The sequence below is a fragment of the Podarcis erhardii genome, assembly GCF_964252035.2.
Source record: "Podarcis erhardii genome assembly, chromosome: 10".
Taxonomy (NCBI): domain Eukaryota; kingdom Metazoa; phylum Chordata; class Lepidosauria; order Squamata; family Lacertidae; genus Podarcis; species Podarcis erhardii.
Genome location: NC_138500.1, coordinates 58125583 through 58148278, shown reverse-complemented (window position 1 = coordinate 58148278; position 22696 = coordinate 58125583). Strand labels below are relative to the sequence as shown.

The 22696-nt window shown below is 42.8% G+C and overlaps 1 protein-coding gene across 3 annotated transcripts in view; it reads left to right on the top strand.

The window, feature by feature from the left end:
* The window catches only part of CADPS2 (calcium dependent secretion activator 2), a 351450-nt gene that overhangs the window by 194346 nt on the left and 134408 nt on the right, over positions 1-22696 (top strand). For all 3 annotated transcript variants that reach the window (XM_081878161.1, XM_081878160.1, XM_081878159.1), the window contains exons 9-11: positions 15295-15361; positions 21337-21445; positions 21719-21922. In XM_081878161.1, the coding sequence (XP_081734287.1) occupies positions 15295-15361; positions 21337-21445; positions 21719-21922 (380 nt within the window). The remainder of the gene's footprint in view (positions 1-15294; positions 15362-21336; positions 21446-21718; positions 21923-22696) is intronic.

Sequence of the window (22696 nt, the reverse complement as noted above, 5' to 3'; positions counted from 1 at the left end):
ACTCAAATTTTTGTTTCCAAAGCTTAGTTATATGCAAACTATGTCATGTTGGGTGCCCATTCTATTTTGTTTTGAAAGAATGAAGAAAGACACTATTTCCTGCCTTAAAATGTATTTCTGCTTTCATTTTGGAGAGTGTGCTACATGCAAGACGTTGCAGTCTATGATATTAGGTGTTCAGAACTTTTTTGGTTATATCCTTCAGTGATCAGACCTCAGCTGTGTCTGTTCAGAGGCAAGTCACACAGATTTCAGGTTGATCAACTTACAGTGCCAACCCACTTAATGCATTTTAGGTGTATATATGTAAGGAGTAGTGGGACGCGGGTGGCACTGTGGGTTAAACCACAGAGCCTAGGACTTGCTGATCAGAAGGTAGGCGGTTTGAATCTCCGCGACGGGGTGAGCGCCCGTTGTTCGGTCCCTGCTCCTGCCAACCTAGCAGTTCGAAAGCACGTCAAAGTGCAAGTAGTTAAATAGGTACCACTCCAGCGGGAAGGTAAACGGCGTTTCTGTGTGCTGCTCTGGTTCACCAGAAGCGGCTTAGTCATGCTGACCACATGACCCGGAAACTGTATGCCAGCTCCCTCGGCCAATAAAGCAAGATGAGCGCCGCAACCCCAGAGTCGGTCACGACTGGACCTAATGGTCAGGGGTCCCCTTTACCTATGTAAGGAGATTTTAAAAGTCTAAATCAAAAGAACATAAAATGTCGATCTGACACATAGAGGAGTTTGAATCCAGCTTCATTGTGCAGGTATATTTGGCAGATAGGATTGACTTTCCCTGTCCACATGGGGTAGTTATTTGTCTCATTTGCATGTAATGCTAAGCCCATAAACTATGATTTATTAAGCCATATTGAGCCCAAATGCATCTGCTTCGCTCCTCCCTACCATGAAAGAAACCATGAAGAGGCTAGCTTAGCATGATGTCCAAACCAGGCCAGGATGATCTCTTTTTTTGCTCTGCAAACCATCACAGCAAGCCAATTCAAAACCATCATTCGTTCTTGGCTTTGCAATCGTGTTTTGTTAGGGTGAAGAAAACCACGGTTGTGGGTGTAGACGACTGTTCGTGGTTTGCCTACCTCCTTGTGGGAGGCAGAAGCGAAGTGGAAGCTCTTAAGCTCTGGGCACCAGCAGGGACAGAATTGAACAAGCTCAACTGCAAGACAGTTAAAGCCCAGAAGATGCAGAAGATTGCACCTTGTGCTAGAAAAGGTTTTGCGCAGGAATGAAATGAACTATAGTGGTACCTCCGTTTACAAACTTAATCCATTCCTGAAGTCCGTTCTTAAACCAAATCCTTTCTTAAACCAAGGCACGCTTTCCCTAATGAGGCCTCCCGCCGTCGGTGCCCTTCCACCGTTTGGCTTCCGTTCTTAGACCAAGGTAAAGTTCACAAACCAGACCACCCAAAGTTTTGGTTTTGCACCTGGGAGAAAACAATTTGGTGGGGGGAAAGATGCCAAGTCCTGCAGGGCCCTAGTCTCTTGTGACAGAGGGTTCCACCAGATCAGGGCCACAGCCGAAAAAGCCCTGGCTCTGGCTGAGGCCAGCCTAACCTCCCTGTGGCCTGGGATCTTCAATATGTATTTTTATTTGAAGACCGTAAGGTCCTCCGTGGGACATACCAGGAGAGGCGGTCCTGTAGGTACGAGGGTCCTAGGCCATATAGGGCTTTAAAGGTTAAAACCAGCACCTTAAACCTGATCCTGTACTCCACCGGGAGCCAGTGCAGCTGGTATAGCACGTGTTCTGGTATAGCAAGTGTTGTGCTGGCAACTTCTGTTGGAACCTGCCTATTAGAGGGCTGCACTCTTCCACTAGCAATGACACAAACGTTTTCAGAATGCCACAACCAGTGTGGTACTCATGCTTTTGTGGATTCAGTCCTACGCCTTTGGTGGCTGTGTCACTCAAGGAATTTGGTTTCAAGAAGCTGTTAAGACTTGTATCAAGGGTGGAGCTTCAGGTCCTCAGTTTCTGAGGGGGGGGGGTGTGTCTCTGGATCACCTCATGTAGAGATTCCTGGAGCCTATTTTACGAAGTGTGAAATCGATAGTGATGAGCCAAGGAGCCGGTCAAGGGAGTCCGCCGACAAGCTGCTAAATTCACTCCAAAGCTGAGCAGCCAACTCATGGAGCAATCATTGCGTTATCCTATATATTAAACACCATGTAAAAATTGCCCCAGGATACTCTATGCCAAACGATTCGGAGTCGATGTAATGACATTCTAAATCAGCCTGAGAGTGTTTAGACCACCCACAGGTAATTGGAAGTGGGGGAAGTTCTTTCAGTAATAGGGTTTAAAGCTTTTAGTGACTGTTGTTTTTGTTGCTGCTGCTGCTGGAATTTTGCTTGTACAGTTTTGTGAGTTCAGTTTTGCTTGTACAGTTTTGTGGCCTTACCATGATCCACCATGCTGGCAGAATCCAGGAACAAACCAGGAACATTCCGCTATGTTTTCACACTTGATGCAACCAAGTATTACACATTCTACAATAGTTGCTTCTGCCCCGCAAAAAAAGAACACAATAAAAAGCTCAGATTTCTATCTCAAGCAATATGGATACTTGGGTTCTGTGCAATCCCAGCATGAGCCATGCAATGTGCAATAATGGATTTATTGAATTCCAGCACAGAGCAGGGTCTGGATTCCACCAATGTTTTCTGCAGGTAGAAGCCAGCAAACATGCTCCCAGATCTGAGAGCCCACAGAAGACAGGGGGAGCAAAGGTCATGTGGTTCTGATAGACAAGCAGAAAGCTTGCACATACTGAGCGATTTCTTTAGTGCTACCTTGAATTGGATGCCAGATTTTAAATATATATAAATTATTATTATAGAATCTGTTTTCTGGCTCAGGATCAGTAGAATTCATAGGCAATGTCAGAAGTCTTTTAAGCCTCACTAGTGATCATTCACGTTTGCGAAACATTTTATCCATATGAGAGGTTAGGAGCAGTTTCTCTTAAACTGTTTTGCTTGAGTGAATTATTATTATTATATTTAGTTTTTTTTAATTATTATTATTATTATTATTATTATTATTATTATTATTATTATTATTATTATTTCTACATTGCCCATCTGGCTGGGAAACCCAGCCACTCTGGGTGGCTTCCAACAGAAGGTTAGAAACACATTAAAACATCAGTCATGAAAATCTTCCCTAAACAGGGAACTCTATCCATTTTTATCGTCCCGTTTTGTAGCTACTTTAGACGAACTGTGCAGTGGAATGCAGAATGTGAGTGTACCTCGTATATGTGTATACACACACACAAACAGATATATATATATATGTAACACCGGCTTGATGTTTGTTGACTCTGTAGTCTGACAAACAGCATCTGAGAGTTTCTAAGAAGGTCATCTAAAGCCCACTTAACACTCGTGTAGCCTCATTGACTTAAATTGGATTATACCCAATGCAAGCAGCCACTGAAGTGCCTCCTAACTGTGCTCAAAGTGCAATTACAAGATTACTGTACAACTCTGTGGTTGCCTCTGTATGGATTTAGACAGTTTTGAATTTATCAGTCACCTTTCTACTGTATTTTTATGTCAGTGGCAGCCCAGTGGAGGGGAACTGCGTACTGCTTAATCTAGCAGCGTTTCCCAAACTTAGGTCTCGAACTGCTTTTCCCCATCATCCCTCACCACTGGTCCTGCTAGCTAAGGATGATGGGAATTGTAGAGCAAAAAGAGCTTGAGACCCAAGTTTGGGAAACCCTGTAATCGAGGTTAATGCAAGCCGCTGTGTGTGTCCCATTAAAAGGTAAAGGGACCCCTGACCATTAGGTCTAGTCATGGCTGACTCTGGGGTTGCAGCACTCATCTTGCTTTATTGGCCGAGGGAGCCGGCGTACAGCTTCCAGGTCATGTGGCCAGCATGACTGAGCTGCTTCTGGCGAACCAGAGCAGCGCACGGAAACGCCGTTTACCTTCTCACTGGTGCGGTACATATTTATCTACTTGCACTTTGACGTGCTTTCGAACTGCTAGGTTGACAGGAGCAGGGACCGAGCAACGGGAGCTCACCCCGTCACGGGGATTTGAACTGCCGACCTTCTGATTGGCAAGTCCTAGGCTCTGTGGTTTAACCCACAGCACCACCCGCGTCCCATGTGTCCCATTACCCACAGCATAAATTACTTCCCCAACCTGATGCTCGCCAGATGTTTTGGACTATAGTTCGTTTCATCCCTGATCATTGTCCTTGCTGACTGGGGCTGATGGGATTTAGGGCAGCAGCAGGTTGAGGAACAGAGCAAATCAAGGCATTCATATTGTCTTAAGAACCTCTTGTTTTGGGACAGGCAGGTTGTTTTCAAGTGGAATTTATGGTTTTAATGAATATGTACTGCTGTCGAAGGAGGTTAGCTGTGGGTGCCATTCAGGCTCGCCCTGTACCCTTGGAAATACAATGTGATTACTTGTGTGTTGGATCTGTGTACCTATGAAGCTGAGGTCGCTTCTCCTCCATTGGGGTGTGATAATTAATTTGCAAGGCCCTCCATTAACCTCCCAGTGTAGCTTTGCTATTAAACAACTAATAAGTGTGTTGACTTGAAACTTTCTTGTTTCCTTGATGAGTTCCAAACCTCTGGCAGTGTTTTAAAATATTTTTGTTAAATTAATTTCTTTGGCAGCTTTTGTTTAAAAAGGAGAAGAAGAAGAAGAAATGTGATTATGAGTGATTACAAAAATAATTACAAGATACCGCAAATAGCTTGGTTCACAAATTATGGGGGTATATGCTAAATTGTTTCATGGCTGTAGCCATGGAAAAGGTTGAAAACCAGTAAGGCGCAGTGGTTGTAATTTTGGTCTAAGAGTGCAGAGATGTCACCATGAAGTTCAGGGAGAGAGCTGGGCTGGATTAGCCACACTCTCTCAGCTGATGTGAGGACAATGTTTGGACTCTTGGGCACACCATGTAAGTTTTAAGAACTGCTTTTAATTCCTGCATTGCAAGGGATTAGACTAGATGGCCAACTCTGCAGTTCTATAATTCCATGAAAATGCTGTATTTTAAATAGTTGTAACCCACCCTAGAACCTTAGGGTGAAAGACTGGTAATAAATTAAAATGATGGTGGTGACTATGATAAGAACTGCTGCTCCATGTTCCTTGAAGGAAAGGCTAGATTTCAAATGTACCCAGATGAATAAAAATAGCCATGTATACTTCAGTTCATCATCATCATCATCATCATCATCATCATTATTAATTTATTTATTACAGTAGTACCTCAGGTTACAAACATCTTGGGTTACAAACACTTCGGGTTACAAACTCCATTAACCCAGAAGTAGTACCTTAGGTTAAGAACTTTACCTCAGGATGAGAACATAAATCATGCAGGTTAAGAACAGTTTCAGGTTAAGAATGGACCTCCGGAATGAATTAAGTTCGTAACCCAAGGTACCACTGTATTATTATTATTATTATTATTATTATTATTATTATTATTAAATTTTATTATTTATACCCTGCCCATTTGGCTGGGTTTCCCAGCCACTCTGGGCAGCTCCCCACAGAATATTAAAAACACGATAAAACATCAAACATTAAAAATTTCCCTAAACAAGGTAAATTTGGAAACACAGTTCTCCAGCCCAAGCAGTGCTTACGAAAATACATATGCTGGTGAAAATAGGATCCAGAAATGTTAGAAGAAATATGCCTACAAAAGGTATATTTTTAAGGAGAAATTTGCAGTCAAATGCCACTGAATTTTCATAAGGTCTTTTTTAAAAAAATTACTAGCTGATATGGAAATCTGGAGAACTTAATAAGATTGGAAAGGTGAGAAACTGAAATGGAAATGTTTTCCCTTTCCTAATAGTACATAAGAGAAATTATCACTGGAGAAAGATGGTTTTTGGCTTTCTTATAGTAGTACATGTGTACAGCATATCCCCAGTTGCATCCTAGTTACTGGGGAACTGCAGGCTGATGAAGCCTTCTGACCTTCTTCCCCCCTCCCCTTTTAATCCAAGGGAACCGATCCTGTGATCTGTCGTACTGGGTGACAATCGTCTCTTCTCCTGGCACTGGAGCTCAACCCTAGTCCCGCAATTTTACAGTGTTAAGCTCAAAACCTATTGTACTTCCAAGTAAGGTTGCTAGAAAGGAGCACATAGTAATGGTTGAGTTTACCTGCGCTATTGAGTGTCCCTGCAAAAAGGCTGTGTTACAAAAGGCTACCAGGAGTCAATTATCTGTCTTACATGTAACTTTCAAAATAATAGACGTGTGGACCTCCTGACTGAACATTTCTTGAGAGCGTGCACTGATTTTGCTTTTTTGCGTGTTGGTGAAGGTAGATGGTCAGAATAAAAATATGTAAATGAAAAAAGAGGCACGGCATATTATCTAATAGAACAGTTATGGGCCTAAAGGTTAATTTTTTTATTTTTTATTTATACCCTACCCATCTGACATGGTTTCCACTTTTGTTCCACTTTTGAAAGGAACCATTTCAGAGTCTGTTGTTTTGTTCCTTCCCCATTTTTGTTTCTTTTTCTTCATTACTTTCAAAAAAATAATAATTGGGGAGGGTGGCTTGACTTTTAGGCTAATTTATCTGAATCGGCGAAAAATTGATGCTTTTGAATTATGCTGCTGGAGGAGACTCTTGAGAGTCCCATGGACTGCAAGAAGATCAAACCTATCCATTCTGAAGGAAATCAGCCCTGAGTGCTCACTGAGGCAGCTTCCTATGTTCTCACTTGCCATCCTGTCTGAATGTTGAAATGTTTCAGAAGTTGTTCTCGGGGTACCACCACCAGAGACAGTGTGAATGGCGAAAGGGATGGGGCTAACTTGCATATTGTACAGTTAACTTTGGCCACCTCATGAGAAGAAAAGAGTTCCTGGAAAAGACCCTGATGCTAGGAAAGATGGAGGGCACAAGGAGAAGGGTACGACAGAGGACAAGATGGTTGGACAGTGTTCTCGAAGCTACCAGCATGAGTTTGACCAAACTGCGGGAGGCAGTGGAAGACAGGAGTGCCTGGCGTGCTCTGGTCCATGGAGTCATGAAGAGTCGGATACGACTAAATGACTAAACAACAACAACAACATCTGAAGTATTTCTCTCTATTTCTATGCAAGCATATATTAAGAATAATGTTTAAATGCAGGTGTTTTTCAAAGGAATCTATTCGCTTTCTTTCTTTTTCTTGGATTGGATTTAGAATGATTATTTAGGCTGCAGTCCTGGGTTGAAGTCCCATTGAACTGAATTTACTTACTTTTGAGGAGGACATGAATAGGATTGCTCTAATAGAACAGCTGATTGGATCAAGATCAGGTTGTGACTGCTTTGGGACTTTTGTCGGAAATTATAAAAGGGTTCCTGCATAATTTCTGATTTTGTAAGCATGCATTCAGAAGGAAGAGAAACGTCTTGATACAGGAGGCGAGAAGTGACCACTAATTATCTAAGAAAAATGTAGCATAAATAATATGATTTTGTTTTCTCTTTAGGATGTTTTTTTAACTTAAAATATTGAATCCCCTTGTTTGCAGAAAGTGGTCTGCAAAGACAATTTAATAGATTCGTTTATTTTCATTTATGGCCCACGTTTATTCCATCATAAAATGCAAGGCAGTTTAGCTGGGGTTCCAAGCTGAAAAAGCCTTGACCTACTTCATTTCAACAAGGTAGAGCACCATGCTCTATGCAGCTACAGTAAGTAAAGAATAGGAGTGGAGTGTTTCTGAAGATGTAACTCCCACCGTGGCAGTGGTCTAGCAAACATTTTGGAAGTCTGGTGGGCAGTTTTTCTTGGCTTATGGGGGGACGACGACCCTCTAGCTTCACCTTTTCTTTTTTAAAGAAACCCCCTTTTTTAAAAAAAAAAAAAATATTATTTATACCCCGCCCATCTGGCTAAGTTTCCCCAGCCACTCTGGGCGGCTCCCAATCGAGTGTTAAAAACAATACAGCATTAAATATTAAAAACTTCCTAAACAGGGCTGCCTTTTAGTAAGGTTGCAGAGAACCTACAGACAACATATATACCTTCTACTTCTAGGTTATAAAAATCTACCTACCTACTGTTTGAGGGTGATATATTTGTTGCGTAAGTACTCTGTGTTTGACAGGCAAACTTTCCTGACTTGCAGTGACTGCCAGCATAATGCTTATATTTGTTTCAGTCGTCACTTTACATGTGGGATGTGCTTCACTTTTCTTTGGTCAGAAAAATTGGAAGTTCCAGCTGGCCTGTTTTGTTCAGAAACTGAACTGATGAATCTCTGTTGTTTTACATTTGTGGCAACAGCCAATATCTTGAGTCTCCTTCATTATGCCTGTATTAATGGGCAAAATATACAGGAAGGAGTAGAAGTAAAGTGGGGGAGGGAGGAAATCAAAGAAATATCTGGGATTTAAACGCCAGTTTTCCTATTCATGATATAAGCATCTCGTTCATTGGAAGTAAATAGAAATAGTCTCCATTATTGTTTAGCTTTCTTGACACTCAAGATATTTGTACTTAGCAAACATAATTGCAACAGCTGTTTGGGCTGATTCTTCCCCCCATTTCCCCCCTTCCACCTATTTGTTGTGAAGATGTATTTAGTCCTCTTTCTCAAGAGCGCAGAAAAGTACTAAAATCAATCTGGAAATGTTTGCTGCAACGCTTCTGATGACCCAGGCCATATTGTCGCCTTGAGTCTGTTGTCTCTCTCATCCTCAATGGAAGGCAAAAAAAAAGGGGGGGGCTTAATCTTGTAGGGTTAAATAAAAGAAGGAATGTGGTACAAGGAAAGATTCCTTTTATGCTAGGCAACAACACTGAACATGTCGTGATGACTGAAAGTGCCTGTGGGCATTTGGTCCCTATTGGTTCTCACATTGAATGCAATGATGCCCACAGATAGCCTGTATTGTTGTCAGTTAAATGGGATCATGAGTGTCTGAAAGGCGTTTGAGAATGAACTGAAAATCATTTTCACAAGTGGATGATTACTTCTGCCACATGTTAACCGAACTCTATCAGAATGGCCCAGATTTTGAGACTGCATTAATTGCTCTTTCAACCTTGACTGAGGTTTCTTTTTAAGAAAGCCCTTTGCCGGACTAAACAGCTATGTGTATTGATTTTTTCCCTTCTTCTTCTTCCCCTTGTTGTATTTTCCCCTATTCTGATAAATAAAACCTCATAGAAAGCAGAGAAGTTGTATTCAGGATGCATATGGGATTGTTCCATTCCTTAGAATAAAAAAACACACAACCAAACAAGGAGAAAACAATCTCTCCAAAAGTCATAAAGCCAGCCATCTCACGTGAATGAATTGTTCCATTATTCCATAGACAAATTATTCATTCTGCTAGCCATTAGTAATGAGGACATTTTCATCAACATGTAGAACTGTGAAAACTCCCAGCTTGGTTTTAATGCATAAACTTTTGTTCTCTCTGTACATATTTGACATACTGAGAGATAATAGAAACTACCATTGCTGTGTATTTTGATTTTTTTGTTCCTTTTAGAACTTAACTTAAGGTGACAGGGGAAGAATATTTTCCACATGCTGTATTAACAATTTTGATTATTGCATTTAACACAAAACACCATTTTCTTGTTGTGGAAGTCAGCACATCCAAGGTGGCATTTGTATAAGGATAGTCACTTGGAATATGTGGCGGGGGGAAACAACCCAAGACCCATTATAATGTTTTTATTTTGAAAAATGCATTTCAATAATGTCTTTGAAATGTCAGTGGTGCTAAATGGCAGACTTTGCACACTCAAAAAGTAGCAGAGAAGAGAGTTCATTATGTAATGTATTAATTAGACATAGATTAGGCTGTAGTCCTCTATGTTTTGCATTTCTCTGCCCAGGGGCAGAGGGGAGGATCCAACCACCTAAGACCATAACCCAGTGACAGAGCAACTGTCCCATATATACAGTAAATCCCAGATTCAACTGCCAGCATCTACAAATGGTGTGGAAAATACTCCTGAAAACCTGGAGATCTCCTGCCAGCCAGTGTAGACATTATTGAGCTTAGTGGACCAGTGGTCTGACTCAGTATACTCCAGCTTCCTATTTACCTAAAAGGCTCTTCCCTCCAACCATGGAAACTTCAGTCCTTGCCTTTTTGATATCGGAGCTCCAATATCAGTAGAAGTAGAAAGGAGGTGCATTGGAAATCATGCATCCCAAAGATCTAGAGGAGTGATGGGGAACTTCTGATACCCAAACCAGTCTTGGCGCATCGGGGGTCCGCGTTGGTCCATTGTGTACCTGTCCATCAGCTGACACCTCTGGGGGTTCAATCCTCTGGGGACTGAGGCACCCACTCATGAAGGCGGGGTGGGGTTGAGTCCTGCTCACTTTGGCTCCATACACCTGGGAACAAGGTGCATAGCCAAAGCAGTGTGGGGCTATTTGAAAGCCCTTTTGCAAACAGCCTCACCCTGCTTTATAAACCTCTGATTTTAGCATGGCATATCCTGACTGCTTGAGTTTTTGCCTTTCCACTTCAGTTCTGGGCAATGTGAGTAGGGGGTTATTTAATTTCTCCCTTTGCATTGTTGTAACCAATAAGGAAGCATGGGAAGAAGCAAAGCTTTTCCTGAAACCTGGTGAAGAATTCCAGAATTGGGGAAGTGTACTGACCAAGCCTGCAATCTTATACTTGAATTCAGTGGGACTTACTTCAGAGTAGGCATGTTTGTGATTACACTGTAAATCAATGTGAATTTCAGGAGGATTTGTGCATTTAGAAATGCGTGCAAACATTTTGGGGAGCTTGTAGTCAAAGTTTGACGAGCTTAAATGGATCGTAGAAGACAAGGGGGTATTGCAGACCTTGAAAGAACATGTGGAGGGGGTTGCAAGCTGCAAAATCTAGCTTCTTTGCTAGTTCCCACACCCTCCATTATACCTTAACAACTGCCACCACCACACAACCCCCAACATCTCCATATTCAACAAACGGAAGGCGTTCTACATGTATACAGATGTATTGGGTAAAGAGCAGCCATTTTGTATTGTTTGCTTTAAAATACAGGGCAGTGCGCATAACGTTGCATGTGGTGGTGTGTTCCTCTATATATACCTTCCCTGCAGGAAAAGCTTACGGCATTTTCAACCTTTTTGAAAATGAAGGAGGGGGGAGTGGGAGAGCAGCCAGCAGATACCTCCTTGGAGTGTTTGGGAGAGCCTCCTTCTCCAAGAACTTATTGATCACTTCACATTCAAGAGCAGAGAATGCAGAGAAGTGTGGCTCCTGGGACTTGCCGTAGGCTCTCAGGATTTTGTTGGGGATGGAAGAGGAGGGGCTCAGTTTAGGCAGCATCTCCCTTGTGTGGAAACATGGGTTCTTTGTCTTGCACCCAGATGACTGAATAAAAGCCATAAATACGAACTTTCTTGTTCTTCTTGCCTTTGATGCTACCAGCAAGGAGGAGAGGATTAGCCACGCCTGACATCAAGTGTGTTTCATACACTTTGATGTAGCCGGAGGCTCCAGGTATAGCTAGAGGGGAGAGGTAATGTTTGGGATATCAGCCACCTGTGAGGGTCAGTGCCAGTCACCTGTGTTAATCATGCGACGTAGCCTGCCTGGGCCTATAAAGGTTGGGTGCAGACCAGCCATCTCCTTGCTGTGGAGTCTGCCCCATGGAATGCTGGGTGCAGGGGCAAGGAGGGAGCCATCGGACCTTTGCTATAAATTTGTACCCTTTTTTAAATAAGCCGTTAGACCTGATCACTCTGGCAGTTTGGGTACCTTTTTCTTTTTTTAAAATAAATTTATTTAAATTTTCAGATTTACAAACAGTCATCAAGCTGACAAATAAAACAATTTCCATAAGTTCCTTTGGGCTTCCCTCCTCCCATTTCATGAGTCCTTATGTTAACTTTTTTTCTCCTACACCTTCTCTGTTAATCCAATTCTATTAATTCTCCGATAAAACCATAGCCCACCTTTTAACTACAAGCTTCATTCCAATCCTACTAATAATTTTAATTGTTTACAATGAATGTTTATAGGGAAATTAAATATTTCCCCCACTCCTTATTGAAATTTTGGATTCCTATTTCTTCCGCTCAGTTTTGCCATTTCTGCATAGTCTGTCAGTTTAATCTGCCATTCTTCTCTGGTAGGGACTGTGCCTTCTTTCCATCTCTGGGCTAATAGTGTCTGGGCAGCAGTAGTCACATACATGAAAAGTCTCTTCTGGTCGCTTGCAATTTCAGCAGCTACAATAAAAAAAAAAAGGCTTGTAGGTTGTTGTTTTTAGAAAAGGTTATTTTAAACATATATTTTTTTCAATTCATTGTATATCATCTCCCAAAATTCTCTTACTACTTTACAAGTCCACCACATATGATAGAAGGTGCCTGGGCTCCTTTCTTTGGAATTCCTCCATATCCGAACTCCTGTGAACCCTCTGCTGGCTCAATTGGCATAGTTGGCAGGATATTTCAGGGCAGTCACCTTGTGAAGCTGAACGGCAGAAGATGCAAGACAGGTTAACAGGAGGAACCTTTTCCCACGATACATCTTTGCTACCTTGAGATGGTGTGATGGCTCAGGCAACTAGCTTTAGAATGGGCTTCAATAAATCAATGAAGGACGAGGCTGTCGCTGGAAGTTATATTTCTTCCTATCCGAGACGGTGTGTCTCAGAGGACTCATATCACGTGTATGAGAGGAATGTTGTGAGTTTCCTAGCAGGATTTGGTTGACAACTGGGTGAAATGGAAAGCTGGACTAAGATAGATATTTTGATCTAGTCCAACAGGTCTTTACTTACATTCTTTTCTTTTTGAAAATAAATTTTATTTTCAGTTTACAAATACACACCTTCCAATCACATACTTCGAATGCAAATACATATCAGACTACCCTTCCCTGCATTTTGTGGTTTCTTCTCTTAATTTTTTAACACTGTCTTTTCCACTTTACTCCATTTTTGAATTATTCTACAATTAACCTTCATAATTCTTTTAACTGCTTGATTTAAATTAGCCCTACTAATGTACTTAATTGCACAAATGATTCTTCAAATATTCCACAAATGTTCCCCACTCCTTGATAATCCCACCCCCCCCCCCGGTTTCTTACCACACCCGTTAATTTTGCCATTTTAGCATAATCCATCGATTTCATCAGCCACTCTTTCTTAGTTGGAACAGCATCCTCTTTCCTCCTCTGGGCAAATACCATTCTGGCTGCAGTTGTAGCATACATAAACCAATTTCTAAGGGCCTTCAGAATTTCTGTGTTCACTATCCCTAAAAGAAATGCTTTGTTTTTTTACTAAAAGTTATTTTAAACATTTTCTTCAATTCATTGCAAATCATTTCCCAGAAAGTGTTGGTTCTCTTACAGGACCACCACATATGGTAGAAAGTGCCTTCTTTTTCTTTACATTTCCAACACAGATTTGATTTTGATTTACACATTTTTGCAAGTCTGCTAGCAGATAAATATCATCTATATATCATTTTCATATATTTTTCTTTCAATGCATAATATGCTGTGAATTTCAAATCTACATTCCATAGTTTCTCCCATGCAGCCATTTCAATATTGTGACCAATATCTCTTGCCCAGTAGATCATCACAGATTTCACCTGCTCCTTTGCCAGAGCTCTTCCCTAGCATATAGCCAGGAAAGTGTTTTGAGTTGTGATAAGGAAAAAGCTCTTCTGCATTCTGCTCAGTGTGCTTTTCCTTTCACCGCAAACATCTCAATAATGCTAATATAAGGAATAAAGGGCAGGTTTTCAGAGTAAATGGTCTTCCGGGCAGGCTATAGCTCTTTTGCCGCTTCCTTTTTTTGAAAGCCAGCAAAATCCTGCCATTCATCTTGAGTAGCAAGAGTATGAGACTTTCTGACCCAGCTGAGACATTAAGGAAGTTCAGTAGTAATCCTATTTGCATTGGGTCTTCTTTGCGTACAGGAATGGTCATGTCATTATACCATTGTAAACACTGCAGCCTGAGTGTGTGTTTGGAATATTGGCCTGCACACAGACACACTTTCTTCTGTGCAAGCGTGAATGAAGAGAATGAATCACGGCATGCAATTTGTATTTCTGTAGGGGATTTATTCTTCGAAGCGTCTGAGTGGCAGCCTTTTAGGGGTGTAAGAAAGTAGAGAATCCACCTGGACCATACTCTCCTCTCTCCATGCCTCTTTAGATGGAAAAACTTGTTGTACATCTTATGTCAAGATTAACACAACACAAGCTTCTCTTTGAATGACAATACAAGATCTTTTTCAAAAACAAGCAGGGTTGCTTTGCGTTTAATATTTACAGGAAGGTTCTTAAGACTGGGGTGGGGCACAGCTAACCTGTGGCCTCCAGGTGTTGCTGTACTCCCTAGGGAATTATTATTTTTTTGGTCTTTGAAGCATTTTATCAGCGTAGACTTTCTTATCAAACTGCTGTTTTCCCTTGTGTAATTAACTACATCTTGACATACAAAATGTTACAAATACATCGAGTGTTCTTCTAGTGTTTAGAAGAGGCACCATCACGAGTAAAATTTTGATGGAGAATAGAAACCTACTGTTATAATAAACAGCAGATGAATTGCAGAAAACTAGAGTCGACAATGCAGACAAACAGCCTGTACAGTGGTACCTCGGGTTACAGACGCTTCAGGCTACAGACGCTTCAGGTTACAGACTCCGCTAACCCAGAAATAGTACCTTGGGTTAAGAACTTTGCTTCAGGATGAGAACAGAAATTGCGCAGCAGCAGCTGGAGGCCCCATTAGCTAAAGTGGTACCTCAGGTTAAGAACAGTTTCAGGTTAAGAACAGTTTCAGGTTAAGAACAGACCTCCAGAACGAATTAAGTTCTTAACCCAAGGTACCACTGTAGTTTGGCACACGGAGGTCTGCTTCACATAGTAGGATTTTAACCAACGTCCTGAAGGCCGACCACACTGAAGTCACAGTGGTGAGCCAAGAACTCACCAGTTTAAAATTTGCCTCACCAATAAACTTAACAAGGTACTGTTCAGCAAATCTTAACCCCATGGGAGACAATACTGACTTGCTTTACAAGATTGTGAAAAGATGAGTAATATAATATCTGTATCATACTTGAGTTGAAAATAGAATTGTAAGCATATCACGCAGAAAATTACACAGGAATTTTAAGGGCAGGTGGATAGAGGGTAAAACAAAAATCAAGTGCTTAAGTCAAAAGGAGCTCAAATAGTGTTGTTAATATGCCATTGAGAGTCATTTTAGTGTAACATTTTAAATTATGATTATTATTTTTACTTGGCAGGTATTTGTATGCACTTGGGCAGAAGGTTTGGAAAAGGTGGAAAAAGCGCTACTTCGTTCTTGTACAGGTTTGTAATGTTTGTTACCTGTTCAATATGGATAGTAGTATTGCCAAGAACATTGGTGGAGCAATAAAACTTCATTGTATGTAACAGCTCCAGTGTTGAAGCTGCATGTGTGTTTGTTTTTAGTTTTGCAGTTGAGAAATGTGAAATTTAGCCCATAGAACTGCTTCTGGTTTCTTAAAACCGGGTTTCACCAAAACCTTTGGCATTTACATCACTTTTTCAAGTGGCCCCAGGATCATGTATGCAAGGAGTATACAACATCAAGCCCTTCAGATGTCTGGGACTACAGATCCCATAATCCCTCTCCATTGGCTGTTCCGACAAAGGCTGATGGGATATGTAGTCCAAAACACATGGAGGGCACCACATTTGCTACCCTGAAGCATTTGTGGTTTGGATCATGGATTCCTATTAGAGCCTGCCTACCACATCTTCCCAAATCAGTCCTAAGAGAGCAATTCCACAATTAGTTATAGCCACATGGTACACTGAGAGCAGAACCCAATAAAGTCTCCAATAGGCCCAGCCAGGGTCATCTTCTGTGGGCCATTGCAGGAGTTTTCAAACTATTGGCCATGTGAACCAGTTTAGGTAATGCATTCATTGACTCATTGCATACAAAAATAGCTATAATGCAAATAGTTATCAAAGAAGTGTGCAGGTTGCTCAGCTGGCATTTTGCATGAGGAGTCCCATACGTTAATTTGGGGCACACAGGGTGGAATAGGCACCAACAATCCACGTTCAGCCTCGAATTTCCAGGGTTTTGTTGTAGGGACTTGAAGGTCATGCAGTTAAACCAGCTCCAACATTTCATAAGTGAGGCCCGAGAAGAACAATCAGAGTGACTTGCAGGGGGAAAGGCAAAGGAAGGGGTGGGCGGGACCCTAATACAGCCTGCTAGAGGTGTGGTGCTGGTTCTCATTTGCAAGCTGGTGGATGCAAACTCTGGGGTGGCTACAGCCACATTGCCAGATCTCATGGTTGTGGCACCAGGGCTCCTCCAGAATGTCTTTACCCTACAGGCAAATAGGCCTGGCCATTGTATACTGGAGCTCTGAGGGCACAGCTCTGGGGCTCCCTAGGTCCCCTTGCCCTTTGGGTTTATGGGCTATGTCAAGAAAGGAAGCCCTAGTGCAGGTGTGGGGTACCTGTGTTGCTCCAGATGTGCTCAAACTCTTAACCCCCACCTGCCCCAGAACAGCTGAACGGTCAGGGATGATGAGATTGGGAGTCCAACAATATCTGGAGGACCACAAGCCAGTGTGGTGTAGTGGTTAAGAGCGGTAGTCTCGTAATCTGGGGAACCGGGTTCGCGTTTCCACACCTCCATATGCAGCTGCTGGGTAACCTTGGGCTAGTCACACTTCTCTGAAGTCTCTCAGCCCCACTCACCTCACAGAGTGTTTGTTGTGGGCGAGGAAGGAAAAGGAGAATATTAGCCGCTTTGAGACTCCTTCGGGTAGTGATAAAGCGAGATATCAAATCCAAACTACGACTCCTCCTCCTCCTCTTCTTCTTCTTCTTCTCCTTCTCCTTCTCCTTCTCCTTCTCCTCCTCCTCCTCCTCCTCCTCCTCCTCCTCCAGAGTCCAACAGGGCTTCTCCAGAGCTCTCAGGATACAGAGCAGGGCTTTTTCATAGTCCCTTGCCCAGTGCCCACAATAAATTTGGGGTTAAAGGAAGGGAAGGGTAGTTTTGTGCCCCTCCTCTTTGACATGAGGCAGAACATTCTCTCTGCTTGTTCTCAGCCTCAGGTTTGAGTGGAGAAGGATTTAAAAAAAGAGCAGTATGTGCGTGTCGGAAGATTTACAGGCAGTAACCTCCATATTGAGCCATTATGAGTGTGGCTTTGTTTTCAGTACATGAGAAAAACTTCGCAGGAAGATGCAATGCTTGGTTGTCTAAAGACACTGCTGTTCAATTACTGCAGCAGACTGTAGGGCTCTGTTCATTGATATAAGCTTATACAGGCCACTTGCAGCTCTGTTGACAGTATAGGTAAAGCACACAGTGGCAAGGGATGAGCATTGTGATATTATTGATCCTTCATTGATATGCTTAGCGATTGCTTTACAACTTCTGTTGGGGCTGGTGCATTTCAATATTGTGCGGGTGGTTTCTTTTGTCATACCCGCTGAAATTTTGATCCACGGTGTTCAAGAAAGCTGTTATTTGAATTCATTTGCTGTCATTTTGGCCATTGGGACGCCTGAAGTCTCCCTTGCCCACGAATATTCACTTGGTTATCTCAGTTCTGTGTGCTGCCCTGCAGTTTCTCACAGACACAGATCAATAGAATTATGCCTAAGGACTGTAGCATTTATGCATGCTTAGTTTAGCTTATCCCAAGTTATTCATCAGCGGACATTCTAAATCAGTATCTCATACTGGTCTTTGCCTCAGATAAGATGCGATCATGAGTCTCTTTCCACTTACTAATTGTTAAAATCAATATATTATCCTCCCCCCTCCCAGCATGCCATGTGATACTTCTTGTGAATGCCTAACACAACCACAATAATTTGCAAGGACTTTTTCTCTCTTTTTACATTGTCAAGCAGGGGCACCAGCCCCCAAATATTTTCGAAGTAGGGGCCAAGCCCCGCAACATCCAAAAAGCACTGAAGAAAAGTGTGGAGCAAAGCACAGCATGGCTCCAGTGGCCAGCTCCTCTTCCTGCCATGGAAGGAAATAATAATAATAATAATAATAATAATAATAATAATAATAATAATAATAAATCATTTATACCCCACCCACCTGGCTGGGCCTACCCAGCCACTCTCGGTAGCTCCCAACAGAATATTAAAAACATGATAAAACATCAAACATTAAAAACTTCCCTAAACAGGGCTGCCTTCAGATGTCTTCTAAAAGTCAGATAGTTGTTTATATCCTTGACATCTGCTGGGAGGGTGTTCCAAAGGGTGGGCTCCACTACTGACAAGGCCCTCTGCCCTCTCCCACCAGTGATGGCGTCAGAAGGAATTGCCCACCGTTGAAGCTGCACAGCTGCAGCATTCAGCTCCGCCCCTGCCTCCTCTTGACAGACCGCACGGGGCATCAATGTCACATCGCCCTCACAAGCCGGTGCCTCTGTCCACAACACAAATTCCAGTTGCTACAAGTGGGTTCTGGAACAAAACCTTCCAATATTTCCCCAGCCCCCCTAGCAGGAAGGATCCTGTTTAGGGTGCTAGCCAGCCAGCCCATGCTTCCCTCCAAAATACTTTAAGCAGTTTGGGGCTGAAGTTGATTAACTACACCCACACACACCAATAATCTGGCTTTCGCTTTTGTTTTGAACCATGTTCCTTCTGCTTTCTGATTCTGAGGTTGTCTCCGGAAAGGACCGTCTTGTCTCCATGAAAGACCTGCCCTTGCATCGCCACATGCCCCCTCGCGCACTCAGCTGCTCATGCTGCTTTCCTCCACCTGCAGTCAGATCTGAAGTGCGCAAGTCTGTTCCACCACTTCATTCTGCTGCATGAATAGGGCAGATGCAGAAGGACTCCAGGAAACAATACAAAGTGATGGGCATTTTGTTTCTGCTTTCATATCTCTTGCACTGTTGACACTTCAGGAGTTGTACAAAATCGGAACATTTTTTATTTCACCTCCGTGCAGCAGCATTTATCAAGAGGTTGATGAACTGTTGGGCTGCATAGTGAATAACACCATTAAGGGAACTAAGAAAAGCGACATGCATCAGGTAGCACCAGACTGTTGAATTAGCTCAGCAACCTCTTGCCTGATAATGAGAATCACTTTCCATTTTAAGTCTTCTACCCGGCAGATGATGCAACAGCTGGTTTTCTCAGCAAATACACAAGACTGGAGGCCCCATAATTTCCTAGTTGCATTTCCTGATTGCTGGGAAAATGCACAAAGTCAGTCTGTATGTTCAGGAGGCATGTTTTGCCCTGGCATATCTGTAATGAAGCACATGCTTTGTAAGGATAAGGTTCCAGGTTCAACTCCTGGCATTCCTGCCTAAAGGACTTCTCTCCTGCTTGGCAGCTTCATATGTAGTGGAAAGCAGCACAATCTAGAAAGGGTTTATGGGTGGGGGTACATGGAATGGTGATCTGAGCTGCAACTCAACATTTGTCATGGATTGGTTGGACGCAGAGGAGTGGTGGGAGGAACCAGCTGAGGAACCACACAGGGAAGACGTGGGAGAGTCTGAGAGAAGTCAAGAATCAGAGGGAGAAGCTGAATCAGGTGCGTGAGGTCAAGTGATGAGTCAGGCTGGTGGAGAGTCATAGGTGTTTTCCCCTCTTGCTGAGACAAGCTCTCCTCTCCCAGAACCAGAAGAGGGGTGAAAAGGGCGAAGGAGAGGTTGGATGCATGAAGGCACTGTCTCCAGGAAAAGCCCTGGAGAGGAGAAGACTTAGACTTCTGTGAGGAGGTGGGGACTTTCAGTCTTAGCAACTGATTTTCACAAAGTAATACCACCAGGAATGAGCTGCTGACGCTCAGCCAAGTCTGTAGAGATCGCATTTTTGCTAATGAAGAGTTAACTCCAACTTTGAGCTGTGTGATTACTGACCAGCACACTCCTGTGACATGATCGTTTTCCAAAGTTGATGTTCTGTAGGTGGTGGTAGTTGTAGTTCTTTCCACACTTATTTTTCTTAGCTTTTCACAGAGGAACACCCTTTTTCTCTCAGCCTCAACCCACCCCCTCATAGCTAATGGTGATAAGTCACTTGCTTGCCATAAAGGTAAAGGGACCCCTGACCATTAGGTCCAGTCGTGACTGACTCTGGGGTTGCGGTGCTCATCTCACTTTATTGGCTGAGGGAGCCGGCGTACAACTTCCAGGTCATGTGCCCAGCATGACTAAGCCGCTTCTGGCGAACCAGAGCAGCACACGGAAATGCCGTTTACCTTCCCGCCAGAGCGGTACCTATTTATCTACTCGCACTTCATGCTTTTGAACTGCTAAGTTGGCAGGAGCAGGGACTGAGCAGCAGGAGCTCACCCCGTTGCGGGGATTCGAACCGCCGACCTTCTGATCAGGAAGTCCTAGGCTCTGTGGTTTAACCCACAGTGCCAGCCGCGTCCCCTTTGCTTGCCATACCTGGCAAATAAATATCCTCTCTCAGTTCACCCCACCCCACCAGATAAAATGAGAAGTCCACCTCCCCAAAGACAAGAAACAGTTAATGCGGCACATGTTAGCAGAAAGAGAAGGACAACACAGGTGACCATCTCACAGATCAGAGTGGCCCAATTTTTGTCATTTAAAAAAATGGGTATTTCTTTCAATATTGCTTCGGCTCATTCAAAATTAATCCTTTTTATTTATAAAATGAAATCAATTCACTACAGTCTTAATATTACAAAGAGATTGGTAGCATGATCTATTATCCGCAGGGCCAAAATGTATTTGTCATTGAAAGACTAAACGTAGCTTTGCTCTGATGCGTTTAGTCCATTTCAGGCTGTCCGTGTGAAAGTAATAGGACATCTTCATGATAGCCATCTTCAAATATTTCAAGGACTGTCACAAGAAGGATGGAGAAAGCTTGTTTTCTTCTGCTCCAGGGGCTAGGACCCAAGCCAATGGATTCAAGTTGCAAGAAGGGAGATTCCAACTAAATGTTGGGGGGGGGAGCCTTTCTGACATCCGTTTGACAGTGGAACAGACTCCGAGAGGTGGTGGACTCTCCTTCCTTGGAGGTTTTTAAGCAGAGGTTGGATGGCCATCTGTCATGGAAGCTTTGGTTGAGATTCCTGCATTGCAGGGGATTGGACTAGATGACCATTGGGGTCCCTTCCAACTCTACAATTGGAAGAGTCTATTCCTTCTCAGCTATGTGAAAAGTGATTTGTAACTAGATAAGCAGTGGGTAGCTTATCTGCAACACACCAAGGAGTTGGTTGTTGTATCTTACCAGTCTTCTGCAAGTTGCAGTGCAATATGACGTAATGAACTGTATCCAATCCAACTTCTTTTTAAACTCAGGTTAGCCAGTACACATTTGCAATGTGCAGCTACAGAGAGAAGAAATCTGAGCCCCAGGAGTTAATGCAGCTCGAAGGATACACTGTGGACTACACAGCGCCTCATGCAGGTATTTTGCTGTGTGATGCTTATTCGTTATTTATTCAACTGTTCTTGCAAATTATCTCATGTAGCTAAACAAAAACAAAAATTCTTCAATTGCAAAGTAAAACTAGCTAAGGGTCGCAGAAAAAGGGGCAGGCAGGAGAAGCTTTCTGTAAAGCCCCTAAGTAGCAAATATTTGTGGCGTTCTGTGGCCTGGTTCCTTTTTATGTTCCAACCTTGATCATATTGGAATGAAAGTCATATTGGAATCGGAGACTATGACGGATTGATTTTGCAGGTCTCCAGGGTGGTCAGATGTTCTTTAATGCAGTCAAAGAAGGCGACACGGTGATATTTGCCAGTGACGACGAGCAAGATAGAATCCTCTGGGTTCAGGCAATGTATAGAGCCACAGGACAGTCCTATAAGCCCATTCCTGCAAGCCAAGCCCAGAAGATGAACCCAAAAGGAAGCAACATGCAGGCAGATGTCTTGTTGCAGAGTAAGTTGTTTTTTGTTTTTTGTTTTTTACTTTTAGGACTTCATTACTGTCATTAATCAGTATTAGAACTTGATTTTTCCCGACAGCTTGTGTCATGAAATGCCTGATTGCTGCTCATTACCACGCTTGCGTTACCTTTGAAAATGTACAGCTGATATTTTTAGAGTTCAAATGCAGATTTCCATGGAAACCGTATTTCCTTAAATAAATAAAAAAAGTGTTGTGGTGAGGGTTGTGGTTGGTTTTTTTCCCCATATTGGTTCTATATTGTAATGCATATTTTTGATCTGGGACTTTGCATTGCTCAGCAGCTGTGCAACATGTGCACAAAGGCAGCGGCTGAAGCGATGGCAAAAAGCTCCCAGCCAGAACTGCATCTGAGGATGATTGAGGGTCTGGAAACTAAGCCTTATGAGGAGTGTTTGAGGGAATGGAGTATGTTTAGCCAGTTAAAGAGGCGACTGAGAGGAGATAATGACATCTAAAGGGCTTCCATGTGGGGTTTGTTTTCTCCTGCTCTGGAGGCTAGGACCCAAACCAATGGATTCAAGTTGCAAGGAAGGAAATTCTGATTCAACATCAGGAAGAACTTTCTGATAGTAAGAGCTGTTCAGCAGTGGAACAAGGCTCCCTTGGAGGTTGGTGGACTGTCCTTCCTTCCTTGGAGGTTTTTAAGCAGAAGTTGGATGGCCACCTGTAATGGATGCCTTAGTTGAGATTGCAGAGGGTTGGACTAGATGATCCTTGGTTCCCCTTCCAACTCTACAGTTCTAT